This window comes from Pleurodeles waltl, chromosome 7, assembly GCF_031143425.1.
Source record: "Pleurodeles waltl isolate 20211129_DDA chromosome 7, aPleWal1.hap1.20221129, whole genome shotgun sequence".
NCBI lineage: Eukaryota > Metazoa > Chordata > Amphibia > Caudata > Salamandridae > Pleurodeles > Pleurodeles waltl.
This window is the reverse complement of record NC_090446.1, coordinates 700,285,805-700,305,449: the sequence shown is the minus strand read 5'-3', so window position 1 is coordinate 700,305,449 and position 19,645 is coordinate 700,285,805. Positions and strand designations below refer to the sequence as shown.

The 19,645-nt window shown below is 46.3% G+C and overlaps 1 protein-coding gene across 1 annotated transcript in view; it reads left to right on the top strand.

The window, feature by feature from the left end:
* Window positions 1–15,416, top strand: part of LOC138304560 (E3 ubiquitin-protein ligase RNF14-like) — a 168,394-nt gene extending 152,978 nt beyond the window's left edge. Inside the window, exon 8 of the mRNA XM_069244719.1 lies at window positions 11,430–15,416. Coding sequence (XP_069100820.1) covers window positions 11,430–11,439 — 10 coding nt within the window. The 3' untranslated portion in view covers window positions 11,440–15,416. The remainder of the gene's footprint in view (window positions 1–11,429) is intronic.
* The last annotated feature ends 4,229 nt before the right edge of the window (window positions 15,417–19,645 follow it).

Here is a 19,645-nt window from a genome sequence, read left to right as displayed (position 1 = left end):
GGCCCACTGGGGTCGCTGCCTTTGGTGGTGTTGCTGGTGGCAGTGCTGGCAGTGGTGTGGGGAGGCTCCAGCCCTTCCCCTGCAGCCTCGGATGGCTGCCCACTGGGGCTGCTGCTGCTGGTGGCGGTGCTGGTGGCAGTGCTGGCAGTGGTGGGGGGAGGCTCCAGCCCTTCCCCAGCAGCCTCGGATGGCTGCCCCCTGGGGCTGCTTCTGCTGGTGGTGGTGCTGGCAGTTGTGGGGGGAGGCTCCAGCCCTTAACATGCAGCCTCGAAAGGCAGCCCACTGGAGATGCTGCTGCTGGTGGCAGTGCAGGTGGCGGTGCTGGTGGCGGTACTGGCAGTGGTGGGGGGAGACTCCAGCCCTTACCCTGCAGCCTCAGATGGCTGCACCACCATGGTTGCTGGTGGGGGCTCCGACTGAGTCCCTGCACCAGGCCCCTTGTCTCTACTGCCTGCTGTTGCAGGCCTCTTGCCCCTCCTTCCTGCAGCCGGGACTGCCTCCTTGCCCTTCCGTCCTGCCTCCTTGCCCTTCCATCCTGCAGCTGGGGCTGCCTCCTTGCCCTATCTTGACGCACTTGGGGCTGCCTCCTTGCCCTTCCTTGACGCACTTGGGGCTGGCACCCTGTCTGGCTGGTGGCCGGGATCCTTTCCCACCTGGAGTAGTTGGGGACACTACTGTACCCGTGGACTGGGTGGCTAAGGTGCTTGCCTGGGTTTTGACCGCCCTGGCCTGAAGTGAGGGACGGGGGGAGAGGTAGGGAAGAGGAAAAGCTTCTTAGGGATATTGGGGCAGGAAGAGGAAGATGGTTTGGGAGTGGAGGAAGAGGGAGTGGTGGTAGGAGGTGTCTGTCTGCTGTGTTTGGGTGCAGGTGCATGGGCTGGATGCTGTTGTGAGGTGGATAGCTGTTGGGTGTCTGAGTGCTTACATTTGTGTACTTTGGTAGGAGGGGCACAGACACAGTGGGAGAGGACACAGGGGATGTTTGCATGGATGTGGGGGTGGTGACTGCCAGTGAGGGGTGTGTACTGATTGGTGTGCTGGTGATGTTGGTAGTGGATGAGGATGTAGTGCATGCAGGTGTGAGTGTAGATGCAACTAGGAGGGAGGTGGACGAGGAGGAGGGGGACACAGTGGAGGCAGTGGATGTTGGTATGTCTAATTCTGGATGGTGTTTGTGTGAGTGCCTACGGGATGAACTGTGGTGCTTGTGTTTGCTATGTCCACTCCTGTGTGTTGTCCTGGGTGCATGCTCATCTGACTGTGTGCTTGGGATAGGTTGGGGTTGAGGGCAATGGGATTGGGAAGAGGAAGTTGGAGGGGGGAGGGTGGAAACAGGGACAATGGCTGCCATCAGAGAGGAGGCCAGAGCTTGGATTGATATCTGTTGGGCCGCCAAGCCAGTGTGATTGCCCTCCAGGAATGCATTTGTCTGTTGCATGTGGGCCACAAGCCCCTGGATGGCATTCACAATGGTTGACTGCCCAACAGAGATGGATCACAGGAGGTCAATAGCCTCCTCACTCAGGGCAGCAGGGCTAACTGGGGCTGGGCCTGAGTTGCCTGGGGCGAAGGAGATGCCCACCCTCCTCGGTGAGCGGGCACGGGAAACTCGCTGAGGGGTTGCTGGGAGGGCGGTGCTGATACAGGGGGTGGCAGCTGTACCTGTAGCCGGGGTGGTCACAGAGGTGTCCGCCACCACCACGGAGCTCCCATCGGATGAGATATCCGTATCTGAACTGTCCCCTCCTGTCTCCGCTATGGTGCTCCCCTTGCCCTCCGTTCCACTGGTGCCCTCACCGTCGGTGGATTTGGCTGCCTGGGTCCTGTGGGATGCAGCTCCCTCCGTCACCGGTGCCTCTGCTCCTTTGCCAGATGATGCTAATGCACCTAAGGACAGGGTGAAAAAACAAAAAGGGGGGGGAGAGACAAAGGATACACTTGGTCAATGGCGGCACCAACACCACCGTTGGCGTACACAACAAACACAGAGGGAACAGCCCTACGGACTAGTCAATGCACTACCAGTCACAATGCTGGTCACCAGCCCATGGATGGAGACACCTGACACCAATTGCAGCATACCTGAGACCCACAGACCCCTACACAGTAGTGGATGCCTACTAGCTTGGTTGGAGTACTTTCACATCAGAAACCTACCCAACATGGGACCTACCCTGCAATGCCAGGCCTGGGCTAGGGGCATCCACTGGACCCACACCCCCACCCGGATACCACCCCACCAGGAGCAAGTTGTATATTAGGGCACTGTACTCATCCCCCTTGTGGCTGTTGTGATGCCCCCAAGCGCCCATCTCGCTCCGGGTAGGCCACCGCTGGTACGCAGGCCACTGTTTGCGACAGTGAGTGCTCCACCTGCCGTAGACCCCCAGGGTCTGCACCTTCTTGGCGATGGCAGGCCATATACCCTTCTTTTGATGGGCACTAACCTGCAAGGAAATAGACACAAGGAAAGGTAGTAGTCCGACCGTCCTGCCTGTTACACTCATGGCCCACCATGCCCCTTCCCTTCCCTATTAGGACAGACATAGCCCACCATACATGCTGCACAGGGCCCATCCACCACCCCTCCACATGAGGCCTTCACACACAGCACTCCATGCATTCACGCCTCATGCATCATACTTACGGTGTACTCACCTGTTGGTCTGGAGGCCCATACAGCAGTCGGTACTGGGGTAGGACCCCATCCACCAGTCGCTCCAACTCCGCCGAAGTGAAGGCAGGGGCCCTTTCCCCAGTCACACAAGCCATGGTCGGTTCCAGACACAGGTCACAGCAGCACATGCAGTGTAGGTCCTCTCCTGTTGAAGGTCAGTTAGCAAGTGAGTGCACAGATAGAAAATGGCGGTCACGTCCGCGATGGTGCGTACCGTCACCGCCGGCGTACATCACCATTGGCCACTGTACCCCATAGGGCCCAATGTTAACCAATGAGGAGTTGCACGGCGGTTCTCGACCGCCCCCCGCAACGGCGCATGACGTCAGCAGAATTACCTCATTTTCACATGTCCCTCCATACAGGACAGGCGGATGCCATTTCAGGGTGGGTGCAGGCCATGGATCCTAACTACGTCACAGTACACAAATGCACCATTTGGACATCTCCAACAAAATACTGTTACAATCACAACATGCATTGAACTGAAGTGGTTGAAATGTAGAGATAATGACCAGCTGCTCACTATTTTACCCCATCGATTGCAACCGCTGTGGATGAATAGGAGATGATGGAGACATTCCCCCGTGTATAGAACCCTGGTGGACTTGGTAAAAATGGAAGACTGGCACATTATCCTCACCTAATATTGACAGGGCCACAGTCACGGAGCTGTTTGCTCAATTGGAGCCTGACCTAATCTCTGCTATCGGTCACCCCACCAGGATCCCCCTCATGTGCAAATGCTATCAGTGCTCCATTTCCTGGCAACTGGCTCCTTCCAAGTGACAGTGGGCTTGGCAGCAGGAATGTCATAGCTTATGTTCTCAATAATGCTGACCAGAGTGTTGTCTGCCCTGATTAAACACATGTGCATCTACATCATTTTCCCCCAGGTGGAGGATTTGGGCCCAGTGAAAGCTGATTTCTATGCAATGGGACATATCCCCAACATTATTGGGGCTATTGATAGAACACATATTGCATTTGCTCCCCCCCCCCCCCCCCCGGGTGAAATGAACAGGTCTTCAGAAATCGAAAGAGCTTTCACTCCATGAATGTGCAGATGGTGTGCCTGGCGGACCAGTACATCTTCCATGTCGATGCTAAGTATCCTGGGCCTGTGCATGATGCCTTTATCCTGAGGAATAGCAGCATGCCAAATGTGATGGCTCAACTCCAGAGGCACAGGGTGTGGCTAAAAGGTGAGTCTTGGTTCCCACCCAGTATATGTTGGTGTATGGGTATGGTGTGGGCCCTAAGGGTTAGTGTGTGGCTAACAGTTGTCCCTCAATATTTACAGGTGACTCTGGTTACCCCAGCCTCTCATGGCTGCTGACCCCTGTGAGGAATCACAGGACAAGGGCAGAGGAACATTACAATGAGGCACATGGGCGAACAAGAAGAATTATAGAGAGGACCTTTGGCCTCCTGAAGGCCAGGTTTCGTTGCCTCCATCTAACAGGTGGATCCCTGTGCTACTCACCCAAGAAGGTCTGCCAGATCATTGTGGCATGCTGTATGTTTCACAACCTTGCCTTGTGTCGCCAGGTGCCTTTTCTGCAGGAGGAGGAGGCTGGAGATGGCCGTGTGGCAGCAGTGGACCCTGTGGGCAGTGAAGATGAGGAGGCAGAGGATGAGGACAGCAGAAGTGCAATTATTCATCAATACTTCCAATGAGACACAGGTAAGACAGTGTTGATACCCATATAATTGACAGTTTGATGTGTGACATTGTCACTGGCAGGCTGTGTATTCCTACTTCTTATGCCCACTCACTGTACCCTTTAGCATCTCTTTTTGTAGATGTTGGTGCCCCACTATTGCTCCTGGTGTGTTCAGTGCAGCCAACTACAGGTCTTTCCAATTTAAAAATTACTGTACAGTTGAACTGCAATGTTTGAACCTTTGTTAAGCGTATACATTTTTAAATCATTTGACATACTCCATACTTGTATTTTTTCTAAGTGTGTTTATTGCAGTGTTCTGACGAAACGGGGGAAGTGCAGTGGGCTGGGGTGATGATGGAGGAAAGTCCAGGTTAGAGTCCAATCTATTTGTATCACAGGTGCATTGTCCAAGGGGGCATAGGAAGAGGAGCAGTGGCAGTTCAAGGTGGACAGGGTGACAGAATGGGACACAAGGGTGACAATCAGGAGAGTCTTATTTCCTGGCGGGGGTTTTGGAGATAGTCTCTGTTTTCTGCGAAGTGGTTCTCCTTCTGCAGGGAGATGGGTGCTGGTGGCCTGTTGTTCCTGTGGCAGGTCCTCCTGTACACTAGCGGCAGCGGAGGTGGAGGGCTTTTCGGTGGTTTGGCTAGAGTCAGGGGCCCGGTGGTGTGCCACTGCCTCCCTCATACTGTTGGCCATGTCTGCCAGCACCCCTGCAATGGAGACCAGGGTGGTGTTGATGTCCTTCAAGTCCTCCCTGATCCCCAGGTACTGTCCCTCCTGTAGCCGCATGTTCTCCTGCAACTTGTCCGGTATCTGGCCCAGCGTATCCTGGGAATGTTGGTATGCTCCCAGGATAGCGGTGAGTGACTCCTGGAGAGTCAGTTTCCTGGGCCTGTCCTCCCCCTGTCACACAGCAGTCCTCCCATTTTCCCTGTTGTCCTGTGCCTCTGTTCCCTGAACCGTGTGCCCACTGCCACCTGCCGCAGGTCCCTGATCGTCCTGTGTTTGTGGGGTGGCCTGGGGTCCATGTAGTGGTGGACACACTGCTGATTGACGTGTCCTGGGGACAGATGTATGGGCCCATTGGGAGGGTGCTGTGGTGGTGTTTCCTGAGGGGGGAGGCTCTGTGATGGTGTGTGACTGTGCCTGGCTAACTGACTGTCCGGGGATCCCTGATGGGCCAGGTTTGTCATCCAGATCCAGGTGAGAAGAGCTGCTGTCATCACTGTTTGCCTCTTCTGTGGGGGGACTGGATGTTGCTGGCTCCTCTTCGCCGGTGACATTGGGTGGGTTACCTGTGGGGATGTAATTGTAGTGTTATTGTTTCTGTGTGTGACATAGTGTGCATGGGTGTGTTGCCCTCTATGGTTGTTATTGCCCTGGCAGCTTTGCCTTGTGTGAGTTGTTATTTGGTGGGCTAGGCGATTCTCTGTAGTGTGCATGCTGTGGTGATAGGTGTCCATGCAGGTCTGTGAGAGGTGTCCATGCATTGGTGTTGCATGTAGGACTTGGTATTGGGATGAGTGGGTTGGTATGGTGGGGTATGTGGGAGGTGGTGGAGTGATGGGAGTGAGGGTAGGGGAGGAGTTATGTCATGGCATGCAGGTCGGGGGTGATAGAAATAGTTGAAAGTTGACTTACCAGAGTCCAGTTCTCCTCCTACTCCTACTCCTGCCAGGCCCTCAGGATGCATGATTGCCAAGATTTGCTCCTCCCTTGTTGTTAATTGTGCGGGAGGAGGTGGGGGTCCACCGCCAGTCCTCTGTACAGCTAGTTGGTGTCTTGCCGTAATGGAACGCACCTTCCCTGGTAGGTTGTTCCACCTCTTCCTGATGTCATCCCTTGTTCTGGGGTGCTGCACCACGCAATGACCCAGTCCACGATCCTCTGCCATAGCTCCATCTTCCTAGCAATGGATATCTGCTGCACCTGTGATCCAAATAGCTGTGGCTCTACCTGGATGATTTCCTCCACCATGACCCTTTCGCACTCTGCAGAGAATCTGGGGTGTTGTTGTGGTGCCATGGGTGTAGTGTGAGTGCTGTGGGTGAGGGTGTGTGGGGTGATGTGTTGGGGTGTGTGATGTGAGGTGCGTGGGTGGTGTATAGGTGATGGTGGTATGTGGCTCTGGCTGTGTGGGTGCTCTTTCTGTCTCTCTCTCTCTGTTGGCAATGGTTTGTAGCCATAAAGGGTTGTGGGTAGTGTGGGTGGGTGTTTTATAGTGGTGTGGGAGTGTGGGTGTGTGGGTGTGGTTTGTGTATGTGTGTCAGGTGTGTGTAGTTTGAATTGTCCAATGTGGTGTTGTTTTGTTAGGTTGTGTGTATTTTGAGCACAGCGGTATGTAACGCCAATGGTTTACCGCCATTGAATGTCCGCTGCGGTGATTTATGGGTCATAATGTTGTGGGTGTAATTCTGTTGCCGTAATGGTGTGGGTTTGGATACCGCCAGTTTATCACTGACCTTTGGGCTGGCGGACTTGTGTGTGTGGCTGTAAAGTGACGGATTGGTATGTGTATGTCATAATATGGTTGGTGGTTATCCACCGCTGCTGCGTTATGTTGGCGGCAGTCGACATGGCGGTAAGTGGGATCTACCGCCAATGTCATAATGAGGGCCTACATGTTGTTTTCATTCACATTAGAACTAATCCACCTCTACAGAAGTCTCCAGCAGCTTCTACACTGTTGCTGTCCGGAGATGCACAACATTATGATATATTAGTCAAACAAAAACCCATCCACCAGTGTTTTTCTATCAGGCTCATCATCAGGAAGCTACAGAGAAAGGCCTTTAAATTGTTACTTAAAGCACAGGAAGAAAATTTAATTCACAGTACATTGCACTTGAAGGAAAATACCCAGTTACTCACAGTACCATTTGCTCTGCTGATACTGCAGAAACACTAGGAGGGATGACACACAGAGGGACATTGATTGAGAGACGAAATGAGCAGTAGCATTTTGAACAGATCATAGAAATGTACATCCATTAAATAAATGCTGCTTCACAATGTAGCATAACTAAAACATGTTAATAAACACACTTCAAAATGTTTCAATAAAATTGTTTCAAGTGCAGTGTTATTAATTCATCAGTTGTGACTAGAATTCATTTAAAACATCATTAGCACTTAAAATAATTTGTCACTCAAAACATTTTAAAAATCTTTAACAATTGCATCTTTGCACTATTGGAAGAAATTCTAATGAACTTCTTATTTTAGTTTTTATGGATGTTGCACGGACCTGAATGTTCTGTGATAGAACTTTTGTACTGTATTGTGTTTTATAAAATGTTATGATTCATTTTCATTGAATGGTTGTAATTTCAAGATGGTGTGGTGGTGTGTAGGTGTGTCTAAAGAATTATGTGACCACCAACAGCAGCCACATCATCACGCCTTTTGGGATGTTTTTTATTGATGCTTAATGGCATTAGCAAAAGCATTGTACCGTTTACCAATCGTATTCAGTATTGTCAAAAAGAATTTGCAAAGCCAGTAGGTCCCAAAAGTGAGACCTATTGGCTTTGTCAATGCAGTCCTGAAACCATAAAACTTTAAATTGCCCCTTAATCCTAACCTTCCCTGAACCCTAAAAAACCTTGCTACTCCCTATTGCTACCCTTCCATCCACCCTAAAAGCCCGCAAGAACTCTTTAACGTTTCCAGTCTTCGAACAATGCATATTCCTTACTATGCCTTAATTCTATCCTTCCACCAACTGTAAAAAAACTTGAATACCCATTACATACCCTCCCCTGAACACTAAAACATCTTACTACTCCTTAATGCTACCTTACATTGATCCCTAAAAACCCTTACTACTTCTTAATGCTACAATTCCTGAATCCTAAAAACACCTTACTATCCCATAATGCTGCCGTTCCATGAACCTAAAACCCCCTTAGTACTTCTTAGCGTTATCCTTCCCTGAGCCCTAAAAACCTCTTACAATCCTTTTGACTCTACCCATCCCTGAACCCTAAAAGGTGCTAATTACCCCATAATGCTACTAATTCATGAACCATACAAACCCTCTTACTGCCCCTTAACACTCTCCCTTCCTGAATCCTAGAACCTGCTTACTACTCTCCTGCCCCCTTCCCCACCTTACCGTAGATGCTCCTCTCTACTTTAGCAGGAGATTAACTCCTGCTTCTGCTCACAGAACACTTACCTTTGACCAGTAAGAAGCCTTTTTTTTTTTTATAGCCACAACTTTTTTCATTCTGTTTTTCCAGTAGACAACATTTTTGCCACAACATTTTTGCAGTCTACTTTTTTCCCCACTATATTTTTACTACAAACTCCATACACAGGGCTTCAATTGAGTCTATTGTGTGGTCTGTTCAGTTGTCCTGCCAGTCACCCAATTTTGAGAATCCTGCAATCTTTACTTCTTACATAAGTGATTTTAATTTTCTTTTTATGCTGATGGTCTGAATAGTTTTCCCCAAAGTCAATGGGCCCTCAGATAAGTTGATTTTTGTGGCAAATGTCACGCCACACCGAGTGCTGACAATTTTAATTGGGATGTCATTCTGTACAGCTGATCGTTGTTCTCTTATCATTCCCAATCCAGACTTTCAATGATTTTTATGGTCAATGTTCACTGCTCCACTTGGACCTTTTTAAATGGTTATACCTCTTAAAGACCTCTCTGTTCATGCCTTATTATTTTAATGAGCTCTCCACAACATGGTGCCTCCCTTTAGAACTTTTAAGTCAGGAGATCTCTGGTGGGATCACAAGATCTCTTTGTCATTTGTCCCCCTGATGACAGGAGACCCTAGCATGATCTTTCTTCTGGATGGAGGGTCTGGCCAGTCTCATTAACAGAAATGGCTGTAAAAACTGCACTGAGGACATAGATTCTAATCCCTTTTAGGGTGCATGTCCCTTTCAGCCCACGCATGGTTCACAGAGCCTTGTCATCCTATATTTCCCAGATCTAAAACTTCAATCTTTCCTAGGCTGGGTCAGTGAGAACAATAGGTGAGGTTAAATGGTGAAGAGCCTCCTTCATATGGATTTCATACCAGCTGACTCAACTCTGCTTCTAATGCCTGTTATTCTCCCTGGAAACGTCTTGGCAGCAGCCTATCCATCGCACATCCACCAAACACATTACTTTATAACAACAATCCTACCTAGGACATGCCACCTGGCACACATTATTTCATTCCTTGGTCTGCCAATGACCTTGTACATCAGGGCCATTATTATTTTCTTTTTCAAAACAATCCTTAGGTGGAAGGTCTCTGAAACCCAAAACATTCTGAACGGCTCGCTATAACGTGGCAACTCTCCTAGCATTAAATTCTACCAAAAGTTACAGTCCTGTAGCCCAGAGCACTTTTGATTAAAATGCTGTGCCAAAGTAATAGGGAACTTGTAATATAGTCGGCAGTTCTCATTAGGGCCAGTGGAGGCACAAAGGATCTGAATCAATTCTATACCATCCTGTTTTGATACCTTCTCACCTCCCTAATTGATCTTAATGCAGTGGCACCTGGATTAATGCCAGAAGTAGGTACTGAAACATCTTTAATTGTTGTGGACTTTTCTATAGTGAAACTATTGGATGAAGCTAGTCCAACTTTGGCTTTGCTGCTAGATCTATCTGAAGATTTCAATACCCTTGATAAAACATGATAGACTAAATAGAAAGACGAGGATGGTGAAGGCAGCTTTAAGATAGTACACATCATGTCTAGGACCTAGAACTGCCAAAGTTTTTATTGGTAAGACAGGTTCTCCATTAATATTGATAGAATTAGGGGTTCATCGGGTATCATGCCACTCACCTCTGTTATTTACCACCTATATGTAGCCATATCACATGATATTAGGTGAAATGAAAAATGTTTAAAAATTACACTGATAAAAACCAAGTGTTGTTTCATATTTCTAAAGACAGACCGAGTGACTGGAAAATTTTGAGAACACTGATGAAAATTAAAAAAAGGCTGAACAATAATTGTCTAGTTAGTTGTGGAGCAGGACTTGCAATATATTAAAGGATCTTAAATAGTTCCTTTCTTGTGTTCTCTGTCTCTTGATTTTCCAAATGTAAAAAGATTTTGTTGGGTGAGAAAGTGTCGGATTTATATTTTCTATGCTTTTTAATTAGCATCCAGAGGGAACCTCTACCAGACTATTTTGCATTTCCTTAATTAGGGTTTTATGATCTTCAATTCTAGTGAGAGACACTTATCTAATTTTTTGGTTGATTTAATGTTGCATGTTGAAAGATGCAATCTTATCTGCCAGGAATCTCAAGAAAGATTTATGATTGAATAATCAGTATAGGGTTAATGGTGTATTAACCATTCTCGCTGGTATCATTGGAGTAAACTAGTTTTTTTTTGGTTTTCTGGAGTCTGTAAGACATTCACTCTGAGGATTATTCAGAGTCCTCTCTGCTAATATCTTGGGCGGTTCAGAGATGTACTGCAGCGAATCTAGAATGTCTGTGAGTGAGTGAAAGCAATAGAAAGTTAATACACAATCTCAAAGCTGCTGCATCCTCCTCATTCTCCTCCTTGTGAAATCATGTTCCACTGTATGCTCTGAACTAGCTGTATGGATGCAAATGTGGAGAGAATTAAATCAACAAAAGATGTTTTAAACTACAGTAAGTAGCAGGGAAGCAGGCATACCAGTAGTAAATTGCTCCAAAGGAGTAAAATATTTGTCAGTAGGCAACATCAGTCCAGTGCACAGGCAAGCATACAAAGTAAAGTGGCAGCAGTACTGGTAAGGGACCGGGAGATCCACAGAACGAATCGAGATATGGCCATTGGAGAGATCCCTAAGAGGTATTAGTGTATATTGGGTTGGGTTGATTTGTTTAGCGGTGGGCTAGGTATGACACTTAAGAATTTCTTCTAATTAGTAAGATGATTAGACAGGTGTAATTGTGTAAGGCTTGTCTTTCTTTGTCAGTAAAGCATTTTATCCTCCTAAAGCATGTTGGTGGATTCCTCACCTTATTCTCAAAACATAAAATAGACTATGGAAGTATGATGTCTTTTACTAATTAATACAATGTTTTATATCATATTTTGTCATAGGCCGTGGTAGAGGAAATACAATGAAGCCCTAACGAAGGAAAGAAAAAAACAAAGCCAGAGGGTTAAGAACCAAACAAGTCCAACATAAAAGGAGTCAGCACATCAGCTTCATCCATTCCGCATTTTGCTCTTCTAATTACAATCCTTCAAGTGGGGTTTTCACTCTGTACACTTTTGGAGTGAATGAAAGAAGGACTTCTAACTAAGTAGTCAAGAATATTCTCACAAGGACCTTATGCACATTGACCCAAATGTGTTACTCAGATTCATAATGTGACTTCTTTTGAAAAATATTCGATCACTGACAATTTATTCACAAAAGCACTCAGTTACATGTTACATGTGATTGGGCTCTACAAAGAGAATTAACTACAAACATTTCCATTGTGTTTACTTTACCATTACACTCCAACAGCTCACTGCCTGAGAAATGGAAGTGATTGTTTATTATCCCATTATTCAATTTTGTTGTAGGTAAAATCACTTCAGAACTTGAAGACTTAAGTGAACAATTTTTTTAAAGCATTTAGGGCACATGTACTATCGCATGGATTTGTCACTTCCTAATTATTACTTTTTGCGACTTGTAATTAGGAAGTCGCATAATGCAATATACAACAGTGTGTGAGACACGGTTTGCAAATCCCAAATGGGTCACAAGGGACCTACCTCGTTAATATTCATGAGGCAGTTTGCAATTTCTGACTATTGGGAATGGCCGGCAGTCAAAGGGATGGTGGCCTGCTGGGGTCAGCAGACCACCATGTCTCTGGGACTGCTTTATAAATAAATCAGGTTTTTTTCTGAAGTGTAGCCTGTTTTTCTGAAGGGAAGACAGGATGCATTTCAAACAAAAAAATTTAAAGTTCTGTTTTCATTTTTTAGGAGTTGGCAGTGGTTTGTGAATGGCTTACCACCAGTTTGAAATTGGTGGTAATCTGCTAATGTTTTGCGACTGCATTTGGGTTGCAAAACATTCATACATGGCCATGCAAGTCGCTATTAGGAAGGGACTCCATTTACACACCCCATCCTAATACTGAATCACATACCCTAGTTTGCTAGTCGGTAATAGGTTACTGACTCACAAAATAGGGTTGGTACATGTCAGAAGGCCGTTTAGCGGTCACGAACGGCTCAATTCACTGTTTGCGACCACTAAATCCTTTCGTACATGTAGCCCCTAATGCTTTTCCTATCCTTCAAATTTAAATTCGTTTTCAGATCTCTTTTGAAGAAAGTTCTTTCCTTTTCTGATCTGGTCATAAGTAAGATAATCAGACGTCTGCAGCCTAAATCCGGAGGACCCCCCTGACTACAAGAGAACCGAACGAAGGTACCCGATTCCGAAAGGTACCCCTGCACTGCAGCCCTCTGCCCTTGGGTAATCTGACAACTGTCCAGCAACGTTCAGCAGGCAGCCCTTCTCCTTGTCCAACCTTTGGTTTTCTGGAACCGACCCCCTGGACCCACCCTGCAGCATCTTTGTGACCCCTGTGGTCCCCCTATTGAAAAACATTGTGGGCCCAACGCTGTGTTTGCACCCTGCACCCATCCGCCCCTGTGCCGCTGAGGGTGTGTGTTTGGTGCTAACCTGTGGCCTCCATAGTGCTCACCTAAACCCCCCAGGTCTGCCCTCCGAAATACTTGCCAGCAGATCTGTTTCTGAGTGCCCTCAGTATCCAAAGAATCCCGTTCTAAATCTAACACCAACTTTGACCTCTGCACCCGGCCGGCCTTATGTTGCTGGTGGTGTATGTTTGGGGACATCTTGAACCTTGACCAGTGGATATCCTAACCCCCGGAGGCTGGAACTGTAAGTTGAGTACTTACCTCAAAAGTGCAGCAACACTCGCCCCCCTCCCCCATCCTCTAACCCCCTCCACCCCACCCTTCAGGACTGTTCTGAAAATTGCACTGCCAACCTTTGAAAATGAAAACTTACTTGCCTGTAAACTGTTTTATTTACCAAACTTAAACAAAGTACATTTGATACATATGCTTGATACATACTTATAACTTACCTGCAACAAGAATCTTTTGGTTCTAGTGTTAAAAGTAACAAATATATTTTTCCCATATAAATACATTGGCCTGGGGTTATTAATTGAGTGTGTTCCCCATTTCTTGACTGTGTGTACAACAAATGCTTTGCACCACCCTCTGATAAGCCTAACTGCTCGACCACACTAACACAAAAGAGAGCATTAGTATTATCTACTTTAGCCTCTGTTAAGCCTCTGGGTAACTCCTGGACTCTGTGCACACAAAGGCCCATAATTATGGAAGCTTAGCATCACCTTAGCGCCATTTATTTTGGCGCTAAAGCGTTGTTAACTAACCATATTTATATTTTGATGCTAGACCCGTCTAGCATCAAAATATTGGAGTTAGCGCCTTTTTAGGATGCTCCAACCCACCTTGCGTCAATGAGATGCAAGGTAGGCATTCCTGTCCTAAAAATTACTCTAGCACCCCAGCGCCATATTTAACTCCTGGCACAGAAACAACATGCGGGTGGGAGGCCCTCTTAGCACCATTATGTAACGCCTCGTCAGACAAGGCGTTAAAGTCCAGGGAGGCACATTTCCATGGGGAAACAACATAAAATGGGCACAAAGATGCCCATCCCAAGCCCCAGCAATACCATCACCCACACCACAAGTATGCTAGAGGAGGAGGGAGCCCATCCAAGGTAAGTTGCAGGTAAGTGTTTGTGTATATGTGTGGGACGCTATTAGGGGCCCCTTACATGGGACCCCCTGCCTGGCACTGGGCATGTAGGACTTGCCCTGGGGACACTGGTCCCCTGCGGTGGGTATTGGGGTGGTGCTAATGACTCCTGTTTATACTTAGACAGGTCATTTTTTGGCTGCTTATACGTCAGAAAATAATGCTAGGCTGAAAAGCAGCTGAAATTTTGCCTCTAACCAGCCTAAAGTAATTCCTGACCCACTAGCGCCATTTCGCTTAACGCCATCCCCCACTGGCTAGCGTCTTTTTTTGTGATGCTACCGTTCCTTAGCGCCATTGTGCGTCATTTCATAAATATGGCACACAGATTGTTGTAAGGAATGACGTTAAAAAAAATGACGAACGGTAGCAGCGTTAGTGCAGTTGTGTGCCATTTTTCATGAATATGGGCCTAGATCTCATTTTGATATAGTATATTCGGAGCCAGCTTCCTACAATAACCACAAATTAAATACTTGATATGAGCAAAAATAATCATGCTGTATTATAAATCTACCTTAGTGATGTTAGAAAAGATGTGCACATGTAACCATGTAGACAAATCATATACATACATATGAGACATATGAATAAAATCTTGTTTGTTGTGACATCACTCAGTTCTCAAGCTATGGTATTAAAACATTGCAATTGAATGATTATGGATTTTGATCAATCAACCTCAAGAGCTCGCCCAAGCAATCTGCTTATAACCTCCTAAAGATAGATTGCTTCAGACGTTGTTTACATTTGTATTGGGAAATAGAAATAGTAGAACATTGCACTGGAATAAAAATTAAGAGGGAAACATCCTCATTGGCTGGCAACTTTCTAACTGTTCTGATTTGTTGTTTGCTAGAATTAAAACCATGCCTCTTTCTATATTTGTTAGTAACATTTGCTTGTGATATCTATAACGTGTTCCTAACTCAACTTGTAGGTCTATGCATTATTAAAGTGAGAAATCTGAAATAGAGTGTAAAATATTTCAAAAATCAATATATAACAAAGGTTGTTATGTGTATCAAACTGTATTTATTATTTCTACCGTGATCTGTAAATTATATTGTTCATATGAAAGTAAAATGATTCACTGTTGGAAAAAGGTTGGGGGTGAGTATTGATTAACTAATTGATGATGTGCAGTAAATATGTGACTCTGTCATAATGTGGGACAGTAAGCACTGATACGAAGGATACCAGTGGTTACTAGAGGGTAACTGATTTGGACCCCAGTCCTAATTACTTTCCTTGTGGAAATAAAAATATTTAGACTGTTGTGCCAACTTCGGGCTTCTAGTACATTGAAATTGTGAAACTCTTCTAGGTGCTTAGTTACATGACCTTTCAATGCCTCCTTTATTTATTGGTTCAGCATGGGCGCCACAGTAGGAGTAGAGCATTCGGATTCAATTTCTGCGGCCCTGTGCAGCAACAGTGAAACAAATAACCTGCATATAAATACATGCATGGGAATATTGGCTCATATTGTGCTTGCTATGTGGGTACCTTCATTTCTAAACACTGGCAAATGCTGTTCGCAGACACATTAGTGAATAGCTGGAAAAAGGTGACAAGAAGGGTGACACTCTTTAGAGGCAATCATTACTACAGTCATAGCTCACTGACTCACTGACCCTCAAGGGTGTATGCCTAAAGCTATAATTTGGAACCCCATCTGAATTAACAAGGTGTTTTTTAAAAACACATCTGTTGGCCTATGCCTCTTCTTATAGTTAACGTAAATGAGTTCCTAAGCAGTTTGCTACTTTTTGTGTCCTTTGGGTATGTTTAGAAAGCAATTGAATGCCCATTATTAACCCTAATTAGTCTCAATAATTAAGCTACAGACATTATTAAATAAGGAAATGAAGATTATTGTCCCGGCATTTGCCACCCCCTTTTCAGCTTCTTGCGTAATTTGAAGAGCGACACAAAGGACCTGATGTGGTGAGAGAGGTTGCTTAAAGCCTCTGGTGCAATGTGTGATAAGGCCCGATCTCCTCCTCTGTTCTTCTTTATGTGACAGATGTGTGCGAGTGAGAGATAAGCTTAGTGGAGTTGCCTGGAGGGTTGGTGGAAGTGGACATGTGTGTTGAGGTAAATGGGGCCTGTATTTTGTAGAGCCTTGTGGGTGTGTGTGAGAAGTTTGAAGTGAGTGTGTTTGAGGAGCCAATGGAGTTCCTGAAGGTGTGGAGTGGTGTGGATGCATCAAGGGAGGTTGCCAACGAGTCTTGCTGCGGCATTAGGGATCGTTTGGAGTCTGTTCAGGAGCTGTTTGTTGATTTAGATGTAGAGTGCATTGCTGTAGTCCAGTATACTTGTTATAAGGGCTTGTGTGACTGTTTTTCGATAGCAAATTCATGATTTTCCGCTGCATCTTCGTCAGGTGTAGGTAACTGTGTTGACTTGTGCTGTCAATTCCAATTTTTCCTGAAGGATGATTATTTTTCTGATGTGTGCAGAAGGAGTTGGAGCTGGTCCGAGGGAGGATTTGCTTCTGAAGATCACCACTTTGGTTTTGTCCGTGTTGAGCTTGCTGCAGTTGGACCTCATCCACATTGCTTGTGCGGTCATGGAGGTGTTGAAGTTGTTTTTGGTCACTGGAGTCTTGTCTGAAAGGGAGAGTATGAGTTGGGCTCTGCATACCTAAGAATATTGATGTTGTAGGATCTTATGATGTTGGTGTCGGCCAGTAGTGTCATGTAGATGTTGAACAGCGTTGGGCTAAGGGGTGAGCCTTGATATACTTCACAGCTGAGATTCATGGCTTCCGACATGTAGGGTATCAAGCTGACTTTCTGTGCTCTTCCTGTTAGGAAGGAGCAAATCCAGTTGAAGGCAGAGCCTTGGATGCCAGACTCATGGAGTCTTTTCTTTTTTTGTTTTTTTTTAAATCTGTTTATTAAACCTAACATTCACACAACAATACAATAGCTGTTAATAATTTTGCGATCCATTTGCTCACTTATATAGATTTACAGAGCATTATTACACAATAAGGTGTCAAAAGAAGCGAAAATAAAAGACGAGGAAGGCAAATATAAAGTAACATGAGAATGCGAAACCAAAAAGGCAAGGGAAAAAGTGAAGCAGCATTCAGCTTGGAAACTATGTATTAACTAATTGCGGATTAAGGACGCAGCTAATCACTATCGATGTCAGTACTAGTTTAAGTGATCCCCCACAGTGCGTGGGGAAAGAGAAAGGAGGGAGTGCGGCTAATATATGTAAATAAGGTGAAGGTCACCTCTAAGGTATGGAGTGTGTCTATGGAATTTGACAGGGTACAGGGCAGGCGTAACATTACGTAATCTAGGTATATGTTACATGTGTGTACTAACACAGAAAGCGTGTCTAAACATGGTGTAGAGATACATTGTGGAGAGGGGTGAGGGTGTTGATAATGGGTACAATTGAGAGTGTCTGAGATTGGGGCAGCATAGTTAAAGTGTTGACGATGACAGCCAGAGCTGTGTTAGGTATGTATGGTGTCCCGTTCACGGGGGTACATGTCATCTCTGGCCTCAATAGCCACCACAAAAGTGTCCCAAACTTCGGGGCCCTCTTGGATGAGACCCCTATGTTGCAATAGGTGGAGTGACTGGGCTTCAGCTTGCGCTCGGCTATGTAAATCGCGAAGCCAGGACAAGTGGGAGGGGACATGTGGAGCTTTCCAGTGCGTTGCTATTAAACGTTTGTAAACCACAAATGCTAAGTCTATAAATTTGTGTATTTGTTTATCCGTTCTGGCGCGGTGGCGTATGCCAAGTAAACAGGAGTCGGGCGTGGGCACCAGAGTATGGGATGAGATATCTGCTGTGACCTCCGTCACACGGTGCCAGGCCAAATTTATTGAATGGCAGCTCCAAACCATATGGAAGAAGTCAGCTGCCGGTGTGGTGCATCTAGGACATGTCGGTGTTGTGCTCGGATATATTCTTTGGATGCGGGCTGGGGATAAATATGAATGGTGAAGATAGTTGAATTGGGTGTAACGCAGACGAGGGTTGCAGGATACTGATTTAACCATTGCGAGAGCGGCAGCCCAAGTCTTCTGTGGTAGTGGTGAGGGGAGGACAGAGTCCCAACGCGCTTTCGCATGCGGCAGGGTGGTGTATATCGCCTCAAGTAATGCTTTATATAGTTTAGTTATAATGCCTTTTCTGCTACCTATGGTGAGGATAATGGTGAGTAACGGAGACTCCGGAGACTCCGGAGGCTCCCCGTCACCGGTACCCCGGAGATTATTGAGTAGTCGTTTTATGGCGCTGTATGTTAGAAAGGCCCCGTTGTGCATCACTCCCACGGATACCAGTTCCGCAAAGGTGTGCATCACGGAGCTAGAGTATAAATCACCCATCTGCAGTGTGTTTATTCCTCGCATGTCGTGATGTATTTAGAGGACTTGGGTGCCCGGCAATTAAAACAGTGGCAGCAAGGGTGAGTAAGGGGGAGAGGGAGCCTTGTTCTGGACGTATCTGCGCCAGCAAAAGCGAGCTGCCTCCAACAGTATCAGTGTGTGAAGTATAGGGGGGATCAGTTATCATTGTAAGCAGCAGCTCCTGTGGTGCTATATGTGTCTGCAACATTATGCCTTCAGCAGAAGGAGTATCTTGGAGCCATGTGGATAACCATGATAATTGGGCAGCTGCGTAGTATCTTTCGAAGTTAGGCATACCCAGCCCACCCATTTCTTGCGGGTGTTGTGTTGTGGTCAGCGCCACTCTTCGTCTGTCTTTGCCCCAGAGTAGGTCGGTTAGCATTGATTGCAGTTTGTTAAAGAACGAGCGTGGCAGGCACAACGGAAGGGCAGTAAAATAATATAAGAACCTTGGGAGGATAAGCATCTTGGCTATCGCCACACGACCCATGGGGGGCAGGGGAGCGAGCTCCAGAAAGGTATTGAGCTACGAGTGGATCCGAGCAATGTTACCCTCTTTTAAGTCTGTGATAGAGTGATAAATCTGCACTCCAAGATATTTAAAGGTTGTATGTGACCAGGGTAGTTTATATTGTGGCAATGCCATATGATGATCAGCCGGGATGGAAGTAAGAAGAAAAATGCTTGATTTGGACCAATTGACATGCAGACCAGAGGCGAGGGCGAAGGAGTCCAGCATCTGCAATACCTCTGCCATGAAGGCTGAATGATTGTGCAAGGATATTAGGGCATCGTCTGCATACAAGGATATAATGTGATAGGTACTAGACTCCGGGATACCCCATATGTGTGCATAGTTGCGTAATTGAATTGCTAATGGCTCCATGGCAATAGCGAATAGCAAAGGAGATAGTGGGCAGCCTTGTCTGGTGCCTCTGCCTATGGGGAATGCTTCGGAGATAGCACTACCATTTTTGACACGGGCTGTGGGCCTAGAGTAGAGCGTTTTGATCCAGTTGATAAAACCGGAGCCAAAACCAAATGCTTTGAGTGTGCATAGGAGATAATTCCAGCTGAGTGTGTCAAACGCTTTTTCAAT